This window comes from Natator depressus, chromosome 1, assembly GCF_965152275.1.
Source record: "Natator depressus isolate rNatDep1 chromosome 1, rNatDep2.hap1, whole genome shotgun sequence".
NCBI classification, from domain to species: domain Eukaryota; kingdom Metazoa; phylum Chordata; order Testudines; family Cheloniidae; genus Natator; species Natator depressus.
The window spans coordinates 342448038-342471141 of NC_134234.1; the positions used below are offsets into that span (position 1 = coordinate 342448038).

Sequence of the window (23104 nt, forward strand, 5' to 3'; positions counted from 1 at the left end):
AAGGAGTTGATATTTCCATTATGAGAAGATCCACCTCTCTGAAAAGGTCTTCTCTCAACACCTTGTCTTCAAGGGCCTGCATGTTACATCTCATCCTAGACTACTCTACTCGTCCAATCGGACCTTGCCTGTTCAGATGCTCTGTTGTACACAGGACATCCTCCATGATCTTTCAAACCCTCCCTCAGAGCTCCCTTTCTCGGATTTCATTCCAGACACTGTCCCAAAGGTTTACAGTAAAATGTTGGGAGGGAACAGTGAACACATCATGATTTAGCCTCACTTCTTCCTTAATTCCTACACTACGCTTTATCGTTCGCTCCTGTGGGGCTGTGTTTCAGGCAGGGACTTGTCGCTTGTGTGTGTCTGTGAAGCACCTTGCACATCTATGGGACGGAGTTAAACAGTTAACTAAATTAAGCTTCAGAACAGCACAGTAACAATCCCCTGGAAGACCAACACAAAGGCCTTAATAATACTGCCTGGAGCACAGTCGGGAACCCAAGAGAGAACACAGGCTACAGGAAAGGGTAGGCAATGGCCACGTACCTCCCCAAATGGAAGACCTTCGCATGCCTGCTCCTTCCCTAGAGCAGAAGGTAAAAAGGGCAGGGCGCGGGCAAATCCAAGACGACACCACATACTGAAGATCATGCTGGTGCCAAATAAAATTTGGATCTCCATGCTCTGCGTAGGCCTCATTCCTACTACTAGGCAGCAACAACTTTGCCACCATGCAACAGAGCTGTCATTAACGCAGGTTCAGATTCACTCTCCTGTACGCCCCCCTTTGCCCTTGTGCCCCACTCCACACTCACACAGAAGGGAACCCCAGCACAGGCCAACACATGAATCCCTCTCAGATTAGTGGCTAAAATGTGGGGGTGAGGAAGGAGAGTGCTAAACAAAATAAGCTCGGTAGCAGAGGCAATTTTACATCTTCCTGACAGATTAAAGACCACAGGCTAAGACTTGGGACAGCCACTCTCTTCCTGGAGAGTGACACTAGAAATCTTCACTGCCCATGGACAAGCGATCCGAAAACAATGCTCAGCTTGTTTTAGTTCAATACACACGGCGAATCAGGCCTAGCCTTGCAGCTATGACCAGACAGGGTGCTTCCTCCTCATGACCTGGAGCCACGGACGACGTGGCTAAAATAGCCGGTTGTGTTTCTCTAACTCCACCATTTTGCTGAAATGCCCACTGGTAAGCATCACTGTCTGTGGCTTTCAAAACATCCCCAGAGCCGCCTGTCGCAAGGAAAGCTAACTGCAGGAAGTCTCTCCCTAGGAGCCCCTCTTCCAACAACATTCTGGATAAGCAAAGGTAGAAAGAGTACAGAATAAAGGGCTGTTACCCAGGGAAAGGCCTTTTAACTGCATTTCTAACTCAGTGGGCCAATTTATTCCAGCAGTCAGGTGCTCTGGAGCTGAACATACAAGAACTACACCCATATAAAAGCGAAGTCCCAGCCTGCTGACACTAGGATAGGCAGTGAAGATAGTATCACCTATAACTCAGATTGCCTGACACTTTCCTTTATAAATAACCAAAACCAGGGTCTGATAACTTGACTTAATTTTAGCCCTTCGAGTTGAAGTTTCCCATGCCAGGCGTTTGCCTCTGGCCTTTCTATATATAAACTTCAGCTAGAACAGTTCAGCTGTTTCCAAGAAAGAGAGTAGGGGAAAAATACAGTGTTTGGGCCTTTAAAAAAAAAAAAAAAAAAATTTCTTCCAGCCATCACTGAGAAGCTGGAGCCCCACAATGCTCTTGGCACAGGGAGATGACATTTGGCAGGAAGGTCACCCTGGGTCAAGGATGTGCCTTTTTCCGTGCCTGTGAGAATTTGCCCAAATCTGACCAAGTTAAACTGAAAAAAAACTCCAGTTCACACATGCTCAGAGAGTCAGAGTTTAGCAGCTACATTCGCCAAACATTCTTTATTGAGGATGCTCCATCTCTGGGCTTCCTAGCAGCTCCAGGGAGATTTGGCAATTTTGGCCTTAATCTCTCAGTTTCCCACATGCAAAATGGGAATGCCACCATGTAATCTCACAAGAGCGTCATGAAGATAACTTCATCAGTGTTTATGAATCACAAATCCTATGGGGAGACCGCCACAGAGATGCCCAAGAGGAAATGATTAATTTTGTATTCAGTGCAGGTTTTGGATAGTGTACAGTAAATGAGAGCAGGGGCCTGATACTGAATGTGGAGAGTTAAGAGAAACATTGAACAACTGCCCATTTGCTGAATGAAGCCAAGGTCCTAAGGCACATGTAGCAGGTCTTATGACGACTGGATCTAGCGCATTTCAATTATCAGTTTTCGACACAGGATAGAGGTCACATACAAGGTGATTTGACAAGAGTACAAAAGTGCTCGTTTCGAAGATGCAATTCACAAAACTCCCCATTTTAGAAAGTCAGATCAGCAAGCAACATACTGATATGAACCAAGCACACCTTTAAACACCTGTGCTTATACACACCCAAACCACAAGCACTCCTTAAGCAGCATTTGGAAAGCGCAGAATTTAGAAGAGGTTCCCATCACCCACACAGTGATCGGTGATCAGCGCCACCCACCTGCTCTGAAAGACCTCTTACGGACCTTTAGGATGGGACGAGATCGAGGGAAGCGTCTAATTAGGACCAATCGTATTTTCTTCTTAGAGCCTGTTACCACAATTACCAGCAATGAGTCAGATACATACACTCAGCAATAACAGCAGCAAGTTAAGAATCACGAAAAATATAAAGCATCATCACTAACGATGGTGTAAACTATCAGTCCAGAAAGGTTAACAGGTTTTATCACCCAAAAGAAGCAGATGTGCTTAAACTGGTTCTAAGTCTGCCAGATTAAGGTACAACTATTGTGTAGCGTACACTTGTTCGGATAGGTTTCAGAGTAGCAGCCGTGTTAGTCTGTATCCGAAAAAGGAGGACTTGTGGCACCTTAGAGACTAACCAATTTATTTGAGCATAAGCTTTCGTGAGCTACAGTTCACTTCATCGGATGCATCCGATGAAGTGAGCTGTAGCTCACGAAAACTTATGCTCAAATAAATTGGTTAGTCTCTAAGGTGCCACAAGTCCTCCTTTTCTTTTCACTTGTTCTGATCAAATTCAGTAATCTGTAGTGGAGTGCTGCTATCTTGTGGCTAAAACTCATCAGCTGTTTTATGTTATTTCTAGGATTCAAACTGCTTTTCATAGCACTCATCACTCACAAAGCCAATGAGCAGCAAGTGGGAGATAAAACCCAATGAACTGGTGAAAAATCTTGTCATTAGCTCCATCTGTGGCACAGGTGTGCATTACACTGATGAGAGAGATCCCTATGATACTATTCTGAATCAAAAAGAAAAGGAGTACTTGCGGCACGAAAGCTCATGCTCAAATAGACTGGTTAGTCTCTAAGGTGCCACAAGTCCTCCTTTTCTTTTTGTGAATATAGACTAACAGCTGCTACTCTGTATTCTGAATCATGTTTTTCAGTTATCTGCATTAATCAATCTCTTCACCACAGGGAGAAATCACCAGATATGGACTAGATTAGTGGAAAGTAGTATAATCCTGACACATTCAATAACTACAGTTATTGGAACATATCTCAAGTTCACCAGCCCCAGGTGTCTTTCCAATGTGTTCACGAATTTGGCAGCATTACGGAAATTAACAAGATGTGACAGTCTGTTAAAAGTTCCATTTGTATCCCTACAGCAAATCATTGGAATGGTTTGATGCAGTTATGTATTTTTAACACACCCTATGTTACAGGGCCAACAGGATTAATGTGTGATGCTAATCCAAGCTAACTGGTTAAATTTGGATTAGTCAACAAATAGGTTTAGCGATGTGATCTCAGCACTGGGGTGAGAATTACTCAAAGAAAAAGTGGGTTTGATCCACGCTTATTATCAGATGATACCAGTCAAGCCAAATAAACATCAAGCCAAATTCATTCAAATTCTGTTGATACAGACATGGCTCCCATTTTAACCATCTATCAAATCTCTTCCAGATATTGAGACCCAAGCTTGAGTATAACAGAACAAATGTGACCAACTTCCCTTTTCAATTCCCCCTCACACTTAACATTTTACTCTGCATTGCTGACAAGGTTTCATGCTTCTGGAACTGCAAAGGAAGCATTTACAGTAACTTAAATGCTTTGCAGAGCTGAGTAACATACACTAACATGTGTGTTGAACAAAGTAAGAGGTTTTTGCACGCAACAGTGGTAAGTTGAAAATTGCATACAGGCTGCATTTTGGCCATTACCACCATGAAAGACAATTGCCTACCAGGACTGGCCTCCTATACAATACTGCTGTCCTTGTTCAATAAAATTTTATTAGCCAATGAAGAAACTATACCAAATGTTAGTGCACAAACAAGAGTCACTTGATACATGTATTAAATCAGTAACCAAAAGGCTATAGGTCTCAAATCTACATTACTTTATTGAATTAAGATTATCTGATACTTTAAAGGTGATCTGCAAAGGAAAAACAAACATCGATCATTTTGGTTTGCTTATAATGAATTCAGTCTAACAGGAGTTTTTTGATTCATTTGTTTAAAGTCAGAAGCATCTTCTCTTCCTTGTTCATTTTTTTGCTGGAGGTTTCTTTAGAGGACAAAGAACTGGAAGGTCCAGGGCATGGAATCTTTTCAACAAAAAAAAAAAAACAACTTGTCTTTCAACTGCTTGTCACGCATTGAATTAAATTGGTTTTAGAGCTTGAATAAATATCACTTCCCCGGTATTTTTGACAACATAATTCTACCATCTCTCCATTTGTCCATAGAGTCTTCCAGGGAAAAGAAGACGATAAACCACCTGTATTTGTATGTGAAAGACAAGCAGAAAAGAAAATTTTTTAAAAATCTCAAACTTTTGAATATCAAAGCAAACATAAAAAAAGCAAACATTCTTTCCAGTTCACCTTTAAAGTTAGTAAAATAAAACTCACTAACCCATAATAAAGCTCCAGATTAACTACAGATCAACCAGGAAGTTGTCAAAGGAGTGCTTAGATACAAATAGATTGGAGTCCAAATTCCATCCTTGGTTAGGCATACGCAGAACCCAATGGAGTTAATGGGTATTCTGCATAAATAAGCAACAGCAGGATTGGATCCACATATCTGTATGAGTCATTCCAAGATCTCTCTCATAAAGAGATTAAAAACAGAGAGAGGTTTATTTGCCAAGATAAACAGAAAAAGACATCAGAAGCAAACATTACCATCCAAATAGGTTCTTGCCAGTTCAGAACCAACAGTTCAATTTCGGACTATACAGCTACTCCTTAAACTTTTCATTTGCATCTTTAAAACACCCTGACACCTATCCCTCATACACACTGCTAATCTGGATACCAATGCATTCCCATTCTTATTACCCCTCACCCATACCCTCTCCATTGTGGACAGCATCTACCTGGTTGCTTTGTCTTTTGAAGGAGTTAGAAAGCTCTTTAGGGCAGAGCGCTGGCTTTTACTATGTTGATGGAGTCCACTGCAATGGGGACCTCAATTCAGACTGGTTCCTCCGCGTACTCTAGTAATATAACTACCACCCCACCAGCTGACAATAACTGAATCTTAGACTAGCGCCAGTTCACCATTATCTCCTTTACTTCTTTTAGCAAATCTTGTTAGAGCAGTAGTCTGGAAGCTAAAGTACAGGATTGCCACTCTATGCAAACAGGTAACGCTTGGGAAACCCAGAGCCCCTCTTTACTTTGCTTAGAAGTATGCTTCAAGTATATGTGAAGCCAAAGGCTTTGGAGAGAAGAATGTTCCCCGCCTGGGCTCCTTTGGCAACCAATCCTTCATAATGTACTAGCCCTTTCTACTCTCAGATGTCTGGGAAAAGATGGCATGATATTACAATACAATGGGGGTATAAAAGACAGGGCATAGCCATGCTATGCAGAACAAACTGACTCATATCCTCTGATAAACACCATTTCTGCTAAGCCTTAGATCAATTTGCACCCAAGTACGAGAGAGACGAAAACTCCAGTACGAGACATCGGATATAAAGTTTCCAATTTTTACCCTGTCACCTGCATTATGCAAGTATAATATGAATCATATTGCTAGGTTCATTGCAATGAATATCAGAAAAGGAAGTGATTGAAATTTATGCACCAAAGGGGAAAAAAATGATTTACACAAAATAGCTTCAAAGTACAAAGTTCTGAACAGCAGAGCGGACTGTCAGTTCTGCTTTCCCAGTTTCAAGGCTCCAAAGCTAATTTGGTTGACATAAAACCAAGCAAGGCATCAGGAACTTTCAGAGGAGGAGAAGAATTCAGGCAAACAGCGTGACATTGAAATACTGCCACATGGCCATACCTCAAAAGGGTTCTAAGTTAGGACTAATCAAGTCACTTTTCCATGACGTGACTGCATTCTAAAGTCAACTGGATTTTTTCCCACCCATATTTCAACCACTCTGTATAATTTTTCTCATATATAATTGAACTGCAAGGCACAAAGAAAAGCAACTCAACCACTGAATACAGGCAGCAAAAATGTACAGTAAGAGGGACCTCAGGCAGAGCAGCAAGACGACAAGTTTAGTGGACAAAGCAATTTGCCTTCCATTTTATTATCTTTTTTTAATCTCAGGAAAAGAAATGTTGGCATCCTGCCACTGGCCAGACATATACAATAGAGTAATAACTGCCCCATAAGCTAACAATCTCTCCCCTAGTTAGGATTTACGAAGAGGTACTATATGGTGTTTGCGTAGTATCCCTTAACTCTTCCATTAGGATTTTCATTTTCAAAAGAGAGGCCACTTTAATCTTGTTTTTGAGACCAAGTGCCGGAAATCCAGTCACTGTCCCTTTAACAGGACTGAGTTGTTAAAGCAGAGCTTAACTGAAAAACAATAATTAAATCGACTCAAATTAAACTTTTCCTAGTGAGTGAAAGGGGCCTAAACCATCAATTTCTGCAGAACTTAAGTTTTATTGTTCTTAAACTGAATTACTAAGCCTAGTGCCCTGGTAGTTATCGTCACATAGGGAACTGATGCAGTGCTGTCTTCCTAAATCTGTGGAGACAACACTCCAGCTTGCTACTGTGCTTTAGCTGTCCCAAGACGCAGACAAGAACCTGGTCAGTTTCACGGTTGCTATTGGGAACCCTGTGGACAGAAGTGAAACTGATCAGAATCACATCTGTTTCATCCCCTTGTTGGGAAGAGCTGAGGTGCAAGTGGCTAGAGCTATTTGCAGGGGAAGAGGATACACCCCCTTCTCCCCAAAGAGGCATGATGTTGCCAACCCCACATCTAGGATGTGAGGCTTGGGATGTGGGGAAGGAATAAAGCTCTTTCTGGCAAGCTCTGTCCAGTCCAGAAACGTGACTTCTCCATCCCCAGCCAGCTACTAGCTGCAGACAGATACAGAAGATGGAGACCCTGAGCAGGGTCCAGGGAACAGCACCTTGATAGGAGCCTCAACACACACTGTCTTCCCAGCAGCCAGAGGGAGGAGCTTCTCAGCAAGATATTACCCAAGCTTCACAGATGGACACTCTACTTACATCTTACTGCCCTGTAGCTATCAGGTGTCTGTAAACAGAGAATGAAAAATACTCCTGATCAAGAGTCCAGGGGATTAGAAATTAGTCAACAAGCAAACTCGAATGCAGTGTGGTGGAGTTTAATCCCAGGATAGGAATGAAAAATAGCCCTAAGAGCCACACAAAGGCAGCCATGTTATTGCTCTAAATCATCAGGTTTTATTGGAAGCTGACGTAGAACTTCCACAGGTGTCCAATTTTAAAGGAAAGCTGCACTCTCTCTGTTCAGCCAAGCAGGATCGGTGTTCACACGGTAAGAACTCCTTGTCACGGCAAATAAAACACATTTGAAGGCTTTTCAATACAGTTCTTTCTGAGCCTAGAGCTGCAGGCAGGCAGGCGAGGCTAAATCAGTTTTTAACTCGCTTTAACGACGGTTAACAATGGTTTAAGCAGTCAGAACTCACTGCTGAAGCAGGATGGAGACTGGGTTAGTATCTCTTTCATAGGGCCCTCAGAATGCCAGTCACAGGTGATAATCTTTTCAGCAAGATGGCTGCCTGCAGCTCTAGGCTCAGAAATGCTAACTGCATTTTAAGCACACCTGGTTAAAAAAAATGCCACGCCACCGTAAAGAGTGCTGCTTCTGGAAGCACTCTTACCAGAGGGGTGATCAAAGTGGGGGAAGTTTTCCTCTGACCATGGAAGCAAAAGCGGAGGGTTTAGATTATTTTTGTTCTGTTTTATTTTCACAGGCTTAAACAAAGACATTTCCCCTGCAAATAAATCACATCAGTTTAGTTTCCAACCCCTCCCATGTGCATTTTAGAATTTTACCTCACTCACCTTCTCTAGTTGGAGACTCAGTTACTGGCCTAGAAAGGATTGTGTTACAGAAGCAATTCCTGAAATTGGAATTCTAGTTCTCAAGTTTCAACATCCCCTCCCCACAATCCACTGAGTTTATCCAGATCTGTGTGTACAGGACACAAAATGCTTATGGTTTGCTTTGATCTATTGCATAGACAGTAGGTTTCAGACAATTCACTTGACAGTTTGTTCATTACGCCTTTGAAAGAAGCTACAGTTTGTAAAAAGGAAAGAATAGGGGCAAGATAAGAGTCAGTAGCAGCCTGTAAGGTCTACTTGTTACAGTTAGGGTGAGCAGACAGCCCAATATTAGGGGCTTTGTCTTATATAGGTATCAATTCCACCCCCGCCCGGAAAAAGTATGTCACGATTTTTCATACTTGCTATCTGGTCACCCTAGTTGCAGTCCCAGAAAGATAGAGGGAGATTTTCAAAGTCAGAAGCACTTAGGCTTCTAGCTGCCATTTGCGCATTTGAAGAACGTCTTCCCCATTAAGTTGCATCAAGTTTGGCCACAAGAATTCTCATTCTCTAGACATGCGAGACACTCCCTCTTAGGGCATGTCTTTGCTGCTGTTAACTCAGGCTATCTACCTTGAGTCAGAGCAACCACACTGGTTGCTACAGCACTCAAATTGCTGCATCTCCACCAGTGTTGCACTCATTTGTTTGCGACACTAAGACTTCTGGGGACACATCCCAGGGCTGTGTGTGTTGCAACAAACAGAACTGCTCAGTGAATTCTCTCTCACCAAATCATGAGATAACTGGTCTGTCTTTTCTGAGCACATGGGGCAAAGTGTGTGAAGGAACTGGGAGGATGAGCAGCACTTGGGTAGCACTAGCCTACATCTACACTACAGAGTGGTTATGTTATCAGCTGACAAGTTGTGCTCACTAATGTTTTAGCCTATCCTCCCTCTTGGGCAAGCCAAATCAAGTTAAAAGCACCACCAGGCCTGAGTTAAGGGCTTGTGTGTGTAGACAAGACTCTAGTTTGAGGCAACACTAAAGTTAACTTTGCAGCAAAGACAAGCCCTAAAAGTGCATCCAACGCAAGCTGTCACGGTCTTTAATTCTCAAGGACGAGCTATGGCCTCATTATATCTGAACAAGGTAAGCATTTGAAAGGCATGTTGTACACATGCAGCATGCTTATTTTCAATTAACTTTTCAAGGCTTGAGCAGGCAGAAGTGGGTGCTCTATATATCACGACTCTTCGAAAGGCAGCACAAAACAGTGCCTTGGTGCAGTATGCGACTTGCAAACGCTTATGGATTCGTTATAGGTAGATAACAAAACTTCTTCAGACACGTAAAAAGGCAATCCAGGATTATGACCATGGCAGCTTAACTAAATTCACGAAAGGCACCTGAACCGTTTATTACTGGTGAAATACACCATTTTCCAGATGAGTTGTTTAAACCACTGTAATCTGTCCCACCAAGCATTGTAAATGGCTTGTTGAAATTGAGCAATACTTAGGCCAGAAAAACAACACTGCAACACTTCATGCAAGCAGCAGGATACGGACCCGGGACTTCAGGAAAGCAGACTTCGACTCCCTCAGGGAACAGATGGCCAGGATCCCCTGGGGGACTAACATGAAGGGGAAGGGAGTCCAGGAGAGCTGGCAGTATTTCAAGGAATCCCTGTTGAGGTTACAGGGACAAGCCATCCCGATGAGTTGAAAGAATAGTAAATATGGCAGGCGACCAGCTTGGCTTAATGGTGAAATCCTAGCGGATCTTAAACATAAAAAAGAAGCTTACAAGAAGTGGAAGGTTGGACATATGACCAGGGAAGAGTATAAAAATATTGCTCGGGCATGTAGGAAAGATATCAGGAGGGCCAAATCGCACCTGGAGCTGCAGCTAGCAAGAGATGTCAAGAGTAACAAGAAGGGTTTCTTCAGGTATGTTGGCAACAAGAAGAAAGCCAAGGAAAGTGTGGGCCCCTTACTGAATGAGGGAGGCAACCTAGTGACAGAGGATGTGGAAAAAGCTAATGTGCTCAATGCTTTTTTTGCCTCTGTTTTCACTAACAAGGTCAGCTCCCAGACTGCTGAGCTGGGCATCACAGAATGGGGAAGAGATGGCCAGCCCTCTGTGGAGATAGAGGTGGTTAGGGACTATTTAGAAAAGCTGGACGTGCACAAGTCCATGGGGCCGGACGAGTTGCATCCGAGAGTGCTGAAGGAATTGGCGGCTGTGATTGCAGAGCCCTTGGCCATTATCTTTGAAAACTCGTGGCGAACGGGGGAAGTCCCGGATGACTGGAAAAAGGCTAATGTAGTGCCAATCTTTAAAAAAGGGAAGAAGGAGGATCCTGGGAACTACAGGCCGGTCAGCCTCACCTCAGTCCCTGGAAAAATCATGGAGCAGGTCCTCAAAGAATCAATCCTGAAGCACTTACATGAGAGGAAAGTGATCAGGAACAGTCAGCATGGATTCACCAAGGGAAGGTCATGCCTGACTAATCTAATCGCCTTTTATGATGAGATTACTGGTTCTGTGGATGAAGGGAAAGCAGTGGATGTATTGTTTCTTGACTTTAGCAAAGCTTTTGACACGGTCTCCCACAGTATTCTTGTCAGCAAGTTAAGGAAGTATGGGCTGGATGAATGCACTATAAGGTGGGTAGAAAGCTGGCTAGATTGTCGGGCTCAACGGGTAGTGATCAATGGCTCCATGTCTAGTTGGCAGCCGGTGTCAAGTGGAGTGCCCCAGGGGTCGGTCCTGGGGCCGGTTTTGTTCAATATCTTCATAAATGATCTGGAGGATGGTGTGGATTGCACTCTCAGCAAATTTGCAGATGATACTAAACTGGGAGGAGTGGTAGATACGCTGGAGGGGAGGGATAGGATACAGAAGGACCTAGACAAATTGGAGGATTGGGCCAAAAGAAATCTGATGAGGTTCAATAAGGATAAGTGCAGGGTCCTGCACTTAGGATGGAAGAATCCAATGCACCGCTACAGACTAGGGACCGAATGGCTAGGCAGCAGTTCTGCGGAAAAGGACCTAGGGGTGACAGTGGACGAGAAGCTGGATATGAGTCAACAGTGTGCCCTTGTTGCCAAGAAGGCCAATGGCATTTTGGGATGTATAAGTAGGGGCATAGCGAGCAGATCGAGGGATGTGATCGTTCCCCTCTATTCGACACTGGTGAGGCCTCATCTGGAGTACTGTGTCCAGTTTTGGGCCCCACACTACAAGAAGGATGTGGATAAATTGGAGAGAGTCCAGCGAAGGGCAACAAAAATGATTAGGGGTCTAGAGCACATGACTTATGAAGAGAGGCTGAGGGAGCTGGGATTGTTTAGTCTGCAGAAGAGAAGAATGAGGGGGGATTTGATAGCTGCTTTCAACTACCTGAAAGGGGGTTCCAAAGAGGATGGCTCTAGACTGTTCTCAATGGTAGCAGATGACAGAACGAGGAGTAATGGTCTCAAGTTGCAATGGGGGAGGTTTAGATTGGATATTAGGAAAAACTTTTTCACTAAGAGGGTGGTGAAACACTGGAATGCGTTACCTAGGGAGGTGGTAGAATCTCCTTCCTTAGAGGTTTTTAAGGTCAGGCTTGACAAAGCCCTGGCTGGGATGATTTAACTGGGAATTGGTCCTGCTTCGAGCAGGGGGTTGGACTAGATGACCTCTGGGGTCCCTTCCAACCCTGATATTCTATGATTCTATGAATCTTATCCCAGTGATTGCTATCTGCAGTCACAACACACAAACAGCTGGAGGTTGATTTCTACCATATGTGTTGCCTGCTTGTGATGAAGACACTAGCATAAAATGGACCCAAGGTGCCATCATTCTTGTTCCAACTAACATAAAATGAAAGTGCTGCATTATAATGTTCAGTTAGACAAGGTCTAGCTGACTCCTCCACTATTAGGAGACAGTGGACTGTTTGATAACTTGCCCCAAAAGTGAAAGTTTGGTATAGCCAAAGACTGAACTATCGGGAAATGGAGAGTTTCTTAGAGCAACTCCATGATTAAATAGAAGCATGGAAGGGCAGCCACCCAAAAGCTGTAAGAGAGGCAATCCAGATTCAGGCTCACAATATTGTATAAACGAGTGAAATTTGTAATCAGTTTTAGTTGCTTTAAACAAAGCTACAAATGTTTCCTCACTTTGATGGAATACAAGAGTCTTGTGCATTTGAGCTGAAATGGATCAACATCCAGGATTTATTCCAGTCGAAGCATTTAGAGTGGTCAGTGAAATAAAAAGTAAGTTTCACACTTTGCCAGCCTAGAATGGGAAGACTGCCAAAACTGAGAGCACGAGAATTCAAAAAGAGGCTGCTGGACTCCAATTAAAGACAGCACACACTGATAAAGAGCATTAAACCCTCACTTTCAGCCCTAGTAAGTGTCACATGATGCAAATGTTTTCAGTATTCACATTCCACTTCATTCCCATTTCCCTAAAGTTGTATCCAGCAAACAACTGGACACAGATGAGGAATACTGACATTTAACTGGAGAGTTAAGCTCTATCTGAAACATCTGAAGACTTTCTTGTGAGGGACCAGTGTCCAAATATATTTTAAGACAATTTGAATATGGATCCCCATGGTTTCCAAGGACAACCATGAATCCTTTATACTTTACAAGCAAGTATCAGATTCATCTGGGCTGGAATGAGCCTCTAAGAGATCATTTAGATCAACCCCCCTCCAGCATAGCTGGATTTAATTATTCCTAGAGCATGACAGACAGTTGTCTGGATCTTGCCTCATATAGCTCCAAGGATGGCAATTCCAACATCTCCCTTCACAACTTGCATCACTGCTCAACCTACTCTTCCAGGTGTAGTATCCTCTCGAAGATTAATTGTAAAGTAAAAATTGTTTGTGCATTTTATTGCTTCTTTACATTGCATAAACATGTCCTCAATACTCTCTTTTCCCCACCCACATTTTCAAAATTTGGAATGTCAAGTTCCAACTTCCTTCTTTGTTGCTGGAGGACATCAGCAAGGTCTGTGGAGCATGACCCCTACAGAAGACAAAACCAAAGTTTTAGCCCTCGCAACCACCAATTAAAGGGCAAATTGATACTGACTTTTAGGTCCCATCTCCACCTTTTAAGGCAGTTTCAGCTTTTCAACAGTGGCCAGACAAACAAAGTTTGAAGCTGTTTTAGTTAAAACCCATTCAAGAGAATGCAAACACGTTCAAAAGTCCCATGCAGACAAGGCCTAAGACTCAACTTCCTCTCCTTCCTGCTTCAATACCTCATCCCTTTTAGAAATTGTAACTGTCTCTTCTGTTTATGTTATTTCTAAGATGTCTATCCCCACTGAATCTGATCAGGCTACAGAAGCAGCACTTCAAGACTTGGTGAACATGCTTATTTCTCCATTCTGTTCCTCAAACTTATCTTCCAAACCTTCCATCACAGCTGGACACCTTGGCAATTTTTAAGTTGTGCAGTTGATCATGGAGTACCTTCCAGGATTAGTGAGATAGTTACAGGACTATAGTGGACACAATATCCCAGCATTAAGAGTAAAGGAAACCTCCAAAAACAATGTTGACTGACTGATCAGCTTGGCCATAAGCCTCACACATAAGAATCTCATAGGATATTTAGATTAGAATCATCATTATGTATGAATTGTGTTTTTTCAGAATACCAGTGCATGAAAGAGAAAAAACTTTTCACCCAAAGCTTGTGTTTGTGTTACTTAAAAAATGCAACATTGCACAGAATATTTTAAGTTGCTTTCCACAAATTTTATATAATCCCATTCCACTGGCAAAATCCCAAATATGGGAAACAAAAAAGAAACAAGAAACTTCAGATCATACAGGATACTGCTTGCATCCTGTCATAAAGCAGGTCAGGCAGTATTTGTAATGCTTAGTTACAAAAAGAATGACCAAGTAAATACAGTAATAAACAGGAGTAAGTTAGGGTCTAAAAAGAGGGAAAGGGAAGAATTTGTATCGTGAATGTTAAACCGGACCTGCAAACAAGGTGGTCTCTATTGTCCTCCTTCCTTATGACATATACAGAAAGTCTGAAAGGCTTGACATTCTCTTTTTTTAAGACACATTAGATATTCAGATTGTGTCTGCCACAGAAGACTATGTTGACTACTGAATTAGTGACGTGTCATCACAAGAAAGTGAAAGCCAAGTAAGTCTGAGGAAGGGAAGACATTTTCATCAGACCATTTAAAACTCTTTGTTAATATCTCAATCTCCCATGCCTAGCGAAAACCTGAATCTTTAACACAGACAATTTTTCTCCACATGCCAAACATTCAATTAAGATACAAGAACTCATATTCCCAACCCGCAGCCAAGAAATCCTCCAAGAAAACAAACACATACATACACACCCCCCAAACCCTCCCCCCCACCTTCTAAGACCTCAGGCCTTCTTTATATGTAAGAGAAGCAAAAAGGATTAATTTTTCAAGTCAGCTTTAACTGGTAAGCTACGAGTACAGCTTTTGGCAGTTGCTGTATGGACAAATATCTGCTCTCTTAATACGGGTCTATCAGCATGACTCTTGCATCAGATTCTAGAGACAATATGACTTTTTATAATCCTTTTACAATGTATTTTAAAGAGTTTTTACTTTATTACTTCAAAGAGTTTTTCCCTTGTTGAACAAGTTACTTTTATAAGTACAATTTTAATCTTCCTCCCCCCTTAATCTTTCCTTTCAGGAAAAGGATCTCAAAAGAGAAAAGTATTCCCATTTTATAGATGCAGACACTGGCATAAACGTTAAGACTTTCCATAGGTCACAATGAATCAGCAGCTGAGCCAGGAATAGAAAATATCCCAGAGCACTTTCACTTTTGTAATGTTAGTTCTACTTTCTGCAATTTAGCTCCTTCCCCCAGCAAAAAAAAAAAAAAAAAAAACCACACAACTGTATGAAATAATACAGAATACAGGGCTTACTGAAGGTGAAGAAAGATTTGCAAAGCCTTAGCAAATGTGCCACCTTCCACAGTGTGCTAAGAGCCTTTGGCATAAATTCATGTCAATGACCTCTACACAAAAAAGGATCACACCATACTTTATGGAAATCTAGGGCAGTTAAATCAGGGCAGATGATGTCATGGTAGAGAGAAGATGCAAATTGGGTGGATGTACAAACACCTCAAAGCAAATAGTTACATACCAGCCAACATTTGAGATCTGTGAATGGAAACATTTGGTAGGTATCAGACTGAGTAGGTTATCACAACTTTCCCCCAAACCATATCCGCAATCACTGGATGTTTCTGCAAGAGCGATCAGCCAAAAAAAGTTTGACATTTGTTACCAATCACGTTCAGAGCAAATACTACATTGAGATGAATAGGGATAGTTCACACTTCTCCATAATGATTGCTTGTCTTTCTACAGATTCAGGAAGACAGCCCTCCAACAGTTCACATTCAGTTTTTTCCCCCAAAACTATAAAAGCTTAAATTCAGCAGAAATCAACAGGACCATCGGAAGAGTGTAAGAAGAGTGCATTGCCAAGACAGCTCAACCTGATCTCTGACATTTGCAAAGAACAGATAGTACTGTAGAAAATAAGTCTTGTTTTTAAAAGACAGGGAATGCCTTTACAAACAGATTAACTCTTTTGAAGCCACCTATGCCCAGATCCACAAAAGGTATTTAGGCTCCTAACGTCCACTGAAAACAATGGAAGTTAGTGGCTTCATATTATTAGGCAAAATTGGTTTCAACTGAAAGAAACAGGGATATTCTCTCTTCTTTTTCCTAAACGGAACCAAACGTATATGATTCTTTTATAAGACAAATTTAGTACAGCTGATTTTAAAGTTTAATAAAATATTTATGAAAAGTGCTGGCCTTTTAAACAGTAGTATGTATGAAGGTAATTAGCAGCAGCTTTACTCATTCTTTGGTAGATGCAACATCCTTTACACCTAAATTTGCAGCTCACACTGGTACTGTCAATGTTACTACTGTATGTTGCTGGCATCAGAAAGAGATCATTTGAATTGGTGTCAGTTACATTGATGACAAATGCAATGAAAGAATGATCTTGTAGCCAAAGACAGAGCAGTCTTAAAGTCAGAGCTTATAGATTCTGCTTCCAGCTGCGCAGATTCAGTGTCTGGTTTTCTAACCAGGCACTTTCCCTTGGTCCATCGCTGTAGTAGCAAAGCACCTTTGAGATCAAACACAGTCTGTTCACAGCTCGTGCAATTAAAGGGCTTGACTCAGTCCTTACGGTTTGTTTTTATGATTCTGTGAGAGACCCTGGGCAAGTGACTGGACCTCTCAGTACTTCCCTGGACCCGGCTGTGAAACCAGGACCCCAACAGCACCCCAGGGAGAGGATGGGAGGCCTGTGTCCGCTGAAAGATGGAGGGACCCATGAGTGCAGCACGGTCAGCCCCACCCCATTTCAAGCCGATCGCGCCCCAGCGTGTCCCCGTTTTCGGGGCAGCAAAGACACCCCCCCCCCAGGTGGGGCAGTGCCATGGCGGTGGGGCGCCCCCTCCGCATTATCAGGGACCCCCAGATGGGGTCACCCCCCCGCTTGGAGGCTGCTCGGGGGCGGAGCTGCCCCACGGAGGGGGGGGCGGAGCTGCCCCACGGGCGCGGGGTGGAGGGGGGGGGACGGAGCTGTCCCAGGCGCTGTGGGGGAGGCCGGAGCGGACTCACCTGCCAGGTGGGGCCTGCCCGGCAGCTGGACGAAGCGGTTGAGGAGCCCCCCGGCCGGCGCCGCCCCGGGCCCGTCCCCGCTGCACCCTCCGCCCGAGCCGCTGCCTCCAGCGCCCCCCCGCCGCCGATTCCCGTCCCAGCCGCCCTCCGCCGCCGACATGGCCCGACCGACTCCGCTCCCCGCACCGCTCGGGCTCCGCCCCCCACCCGCTCCCTCCTCCGCCGGGGGAGGATGGAAGGGCTTCGCTCGCTTGCGCCCACGGAGAGGCCAATCAGCAGCGGCCTTCAATAGCTGGAGCCAATAGGAGACCGGCGTCTTGGCAGGTGGACGGGAACGAGAGGAACGTCACCAAAGAGAGGGGTAGAGACAGTCCTGAGCAATTGATAACCGAGGTCCTCGAACCGCCCCGCTCGACTCTTTCTTGTCCTCCAGGCGCCACTACGGAATCAGGCAGGAGCAATCCACAGCCGATTCCTGAATGCTCACCAACCATAGAACCTTGTCTTCAGCTGTAGGGCTGGTATCTATCTAGGAGAGCCAGGGTGCTAAGGCAGGGGGGCATGTCCCACACCAAGCACTGTTAGCAGCATTCACTGGGTTCCCTCCTGCCTTGTGGCGGTTGTTGAATATATATTCGTATATAATGCCACACTCTGTGTAGGCCTAGTATAGGTCTGATCAAAGCAGCAGCCTGATCAATCTTTGTGTTCTGAGTTTGTTCAGTGCCTAGCACAATGGGGCCCTCATCCATGACTGTGGCTCCTAGGGGCTACGACAATGCAAATAATAAAAAAATAAAATAATTATTAATTGTAGTTGCCATATTAGAGCTGATCGAATGATGGAAAAAATTATTCACTAATAATTATTCCATGGGAGAGGGAAGAGAAAAATATTGCAAATACCTGCAATACATTAGTCACACAGCTGTATCTGGTCTCCTGTCTCCCAGCAGCCAGCATCAGATGCTCTAGAGGAAAGTGTAAAACCCCTATAATTGACCTTTAGGCAATCAAATGCCCGTACGGGAAGCTTCTTCCTAATCTTTTCATTAGTGGTTGACTTATGCCATGAAGATTCAGTGTTTACATCCTTTATATACTGTTATCCTTTCTTACACAACTGTGATGTTATTCATATAAATGTCTAATGCTTTTCTGAATCCAACTATTTTCCTGGCCTCAATGATACCCCAGGGTAGCGAGTTACTGCAGATACAAGATTCTGTTCCTACTGCCTGTCTTTTCCTAGAAACTGAATCCCTGGGGCAGTAATGGCTGTGATGCTAGCAGTGAACAGCCCTTGCCAAGCACTGAATGCTCTCAACTTCCTGGGATTTGAAAGCATAAGCATCTGGCAGCATCTCTCCTCCTTCCTTGCCTGCCTAGTTAATCTAATCTAGCAATGCGTTTGTGCAGCAGTCATTGACATAGAAACTCAACACCTCTATCCTTCAGTTGCCTCTATTCGATGCCCACATTGCTGTATTATCTATCTTTATAGGCCCTGACCCTGTGAGGATCTCCATGCTGGTAGACCCAGACCCCTCCACAAAGCCACACTGAAGTCAAAGGGGTTCCATGTGCATCTCAGAAGTCCAACCTTTCTGAGGTCATTGTAAAATCTGGGCCTTAGATTGTCTGTTCTTCAGGTCAGGGACAGTATCTTCTAACAAGTCCATAAGGCACAACAACACACCGGTGCTGCTACATCAGCAGTAAAATATCACAATGAATGGATCAAGCTCTGAAAGAATTTATTTATTTAAGAAAGTTTTCAACATTCTTTCTTTCTGTTGGGGAAGGATCTTTGTCATGTATTTCACTGAATGACATTTAAAATCTCCCTAGTTCTATGCATCTCAGCCTGCATGGAGCTCAGCTCCCACACAAAGTTGACTCTGGTCACACTGTATTCCAGGGATACTCTATCTAGACCATTTGAATGGAGGAAGGCTAAAACTGATGAGCAGATATTTGCAAATTCCTTTCACTGACAGCAGAAATGGGCTTAAAAGGCTAAACAAACAAACAAACAAACAAATAAATTAGCTGTGTGTCCAGGATTCCAATTCCCCAAAGTCAGTGACATTTTGATCTAGTTTTGGTTCAGGAAATTGGGGTTGTGCAAAATTAGAATCCAGGTTTGGATTTTGAATGCCTCAAAGTTCCAAAGTGTCACAAACTCCTCTGATTGTATTGGGAGTCTCATGATAGTTGCTGTTTGTCTTAAACACCCAGCTCCTGGAGACATGCAACTATCCAAGACTCTTTTTAAAATTTTAAGTTTTTAGCCTTTGTGATTGCAGGGAAAAGCTTGAAAATGTGATGCCTAAAAGCACGGAAACCAAAAGGCAAATAAAACAAATCCAACATGTATTATCGTTTTTAAAACTCATGAGTTTTTGGGGCCTGAGTCATGATTTGGGGTCAGCAATACTGGGATCGAGAGGATCTGGGGATTTCTGCCTTAATCACAAGTAAGGGGAGCGATCTTCCCACAAAAGGAGAGGGCCAGGAAGCAGGAGGAGATTTTAGGGGCTTCAGCTCAAATCCATAAAGGTATTTAGGCTCCTTAGTACCACCGATTTCAATGAGAGAGACAAGGTAGTTGAGGTAATATCTTTTATTGGACCAATCCAGACCTGAAGAAGAGCTACGGACTGATCTCAATGGAACTTAGGAACCAGAACGCCTTTGTGGGTCTAGAATGTTGGGAATTCATTAGAGAGATTGTGTAATTAATGTGGAAGTGTTGTGCAGAGCAGGTCAGCAGACTGTGGAATCAGTAATTAGACAGAGATGGCTACAGTGGTTTGGGCCTGTCATCAGGTTACCTTGGGGCAAAAGCACCAGGTGCATCTTAGATTGGATCCCATCTGGAGGGAAGAGAAGGCATGGAGGACACGGGATGACCTATCAAAAAGGATGCTGCTGTCATGGAGACAATTTATGATGGAGTCAGACATCTTGCTCCGGACAGACAGCAGTGGGAGAAACAGGTTGCCTCCTGTCCCTAGAGGCACAGGTGACTCTAAGGCCTGGTCTACACCTCAAACTTAAGTTGACTTAGCTACATTGCTCAGGGCTGTAAAACATCTCAGTGCAGCATAGTTAGGTTGACCTAATACAGCTGTAGACACAACCAGGTTAATGGAAGAATTCTTCCATTGATTTAACTACTGCCTCTCGGGGGGATGTACGACAGCAATGGAAAAACTCCTTTTCCATCGCCGTAGTGTCTACACTACAGCGCTACAGCAGTGCAGCTGTACCACTGCAGTGCCGGTAACCCTCGCTCCCCGCTGTAGAGCCGGCAGTGTAGACGCACCCTCAGTAACCCTCGCTCCCCGCTATAGAGCCGGCAGTGTAGACGCGCCCTCAGTAACCCTCGCTCCCCGCTATAGAGCCGGCAGTGTAGACGCGCCCTCAGTAACCCTCGCTCCCCGCTATAGAGCCGGCAGTGTAGACGCGCCCTCAGTAACCCTCGCTCCCCGCCGTAGAGCCGGCAGTGTAGACGCACCCTCAGTAACCCTCGCTCCCCGCCATAGAGCCGGCAGTGTAGACGCGCCCCCAGTAACCCTCGCTCCCCGCTATAGAGCCAGCAGTGTAGACGCGCCCCCAGTAACCCTCGCTCCCCGCTGTAGAGCCGGCAGTGTAGACGCGCCCTCAGTAACCCTCGCTCCCCGCTATAGAGCCGGCAGTGTAGACGCGCCCTCAGTAACCCTCGCTCCCTGCCATAGAGCCGGCAGTGTAGACGCGCCCCCAGTAACCCTCGCTCCCCGCTGTAGAGCCGGCAGTGTAGACGCGCCCTCAGTAACCCTCGCTCCTTGCCATAGAGCCGGCAGTGTAGACGCGCCCCCAGTAACCCTCGCTCCCCGCTGTAGAGCCGGCAGTGTAGACGCGCCCTCAGTAACCCTCGCTCCCCGCTAGAGAGCCGGCAGTGTAGACACACCCTCAGTAACCCTCGCTCCCCGCTATAGAGCCGCCAGCATAGACGCGCCCTCAGTAGCCCTCGCTCCCCGCTGTAGCGCCGGCAATGTAGACGCGCCCTCAGTAACCCTCGCTCCCCGCCGTAGAGCCGGCAGTGTAGACGCGCCCCCAGTAACCCTCGCTCCCCGCCGTAGAGCCGGCAGTGTAGACGCACCCTCAGTAACCCTCGCTCCCCGCCATAGAGCCGGCAGTGTAGACGCGCCCCCAGTAACCCTCGCTCCCCGCTATAGAGCCAGCAGTGTAGACGCGCCCCCAGTAACCCTCGCTCCCCGCTGTAGAGCCGGCAGTGTAGACGCGCCCTCAGTAACCCTCGCTCCCCGCTATAGAGCCGGCAGTGTAGACGCGCCCTCAGTAACCCTCGCTCCCCGCTAGAGAGCCGGCAGTGTAGACACACCCTCAGTAACCCTCGCTCCCCGCCATAGAGCCGGCAGTGTAGACGCACCCTCAGTAACCCTCGCTCCCCGCTATAGAGCCGGCAGTGTAGACGCACCCTCAGTAACCCTCGCTCCCCGCCGTAGAGCCAGCAGTGTAGACACGCCCTCAGTAACCCTCGCTCCCCGCTGTAGAGCCGGCAGTGTAGACGCGCCCTCAGTAACCCTCGCTCCCCGCTATAGAGCCGGCAGTGTAGACGCGCCCTCAGTAACCTTCGCTCCCCGCTATAGAGCCGGCAGTGTAGACGCACCCCCAGTAACCCTCGCTCCCCGCTATAGAGCCGGCAGTGTAGACGTGCCCTCAGTAACCTTCGCTCCCCGCTATAGAGCCGGCAGTGTAGACGCACCCCCAGTAACCCTCGCTCCCCGCTATAGAGCCGGCAGTGTAGACGCGCCCTCAGTAACCCTCGCTCCCCGCTATAGAGCCGGCAGTGTAGACGCGCCCTCAGTAACCCTCGCTCCCCGCTAGAGAGCCGGCAGTGTAGACGCGCCCCCAGTAACCCTCGCTCCCCGCTATAGAGCCGGCAGTGTAGACGCGCCCCCAGTAACCCTCGCTCCCCGCTGTAGAGCCGGCAGTGTAGACGCGCCCTCAGTAACCCTCGCTCCCCGCTATAGAGCCGGCAGTGTAGACGCGCCCTCAGTAACCCTCGCTCCCCGCTAGAGAGCCGGCAGTGTAGACACACCCTGAGTAACCCTCGCTCCCCGCCATAGAGCCGGCAGTGTAGACGCACCCTCAGTAACCCTCGCTCCCCGCTATAGAGCCGGCAGTGTAGACGCACCCTCAGTAACCCTCGCTCCCCGCCGTAGAGCCAGCAGTGTAGACACGCCCTCAGTAACCCTCGCTCCCCGCTGTAGAGCCGGCAGTGTAGACGCGCCCTCAGTAACCCTCGCTCCCCGCTGTAGAGCCGGCAGTGTAGACGCACCCTCAGTAACCCTCGCTCCCCGCTATAGAGCCGGCAGTGTAGACGCGCCCTCAGTAACCTTCGCTCCCCGCTATAGAGTCGGCAGTGTAGACGCACCCCCAGTAACCCTCGCTCCCCGCTATAGAGCCGGCAGTGTAGACGCGCCCTCAGTAACCCTCGCTCCCCGCTATAGAGCCGGCAGTGTAGACGCGCCCTCAGTAACCCTCGCTCCCCGCTAGAGAGCCGGCAGTGTAGACGCGCCCTCAGTAGCTCTCGCTCCCCGCTATAGAGCCGGCAGTGTAGATGCACCCCCAGTAACCCTCGCTCCCCGCTGTAGAGCCGGCAGTGTAGACGCACCCTCCTCTTTACTCCCCTTATGCTCCTCCCAAGCCCTGTCTCCTTTTCAGGGAGGCTCCCTGTAGTGGGGATGGATCTGGAGTCTTCCCCCTCTGGCAAGGGTAGGGTGACCAGACAGCAAGTGTGAAAAATCGGGACGGGGGTGAGGGGTAATAGGTGCTTATATCAGACAAAGCCCCAAATATCAGGACTGTCCCTATAAAATCGGGACATCTGGTCACCCTAGGCAAGGGAGGCGGGAGGATCTGGCTCAGTGGCCGCCCTGGGAGGCGACTCCCCTTACTCCGGGGGTGGGGGTGGAGATGAGAGGGCCCTGG

At 46.0% G+C, this 23104-nt stretch overlaps 1 protein-coding gene across 2 annotated transcripts in view; it reads right to left on the reverse strand.

The window, feature by feature from the left end:
• KLHDC10 (kelch domain containing 10) overlaps positions 1–17264 on the reverse strand; it is a 35385-nt gene extending 18121 nt beyond the window's left edge. The window contains exons 1-2 of one of the 2 annotated variants that reach the window (XM_074942726.1): positions 17105–17264; positions 2595–2684 (exon numbers count right to left, since the gene is read on the reverse strand). In XM_074942726.1, coding sequence (XP_074798827.1) covers positions 2595–2684; positions 17105–17264 — 250 coding nt within the window. The remainder of the gene's footprint in view (positions 1–2594; positions 2685–17104) is intronic. The other variant, XM_074942725.1, reaches the window with a different exon arrangement.
• Positions 17265–23104: the final 5840 nt, after the last annotated feature.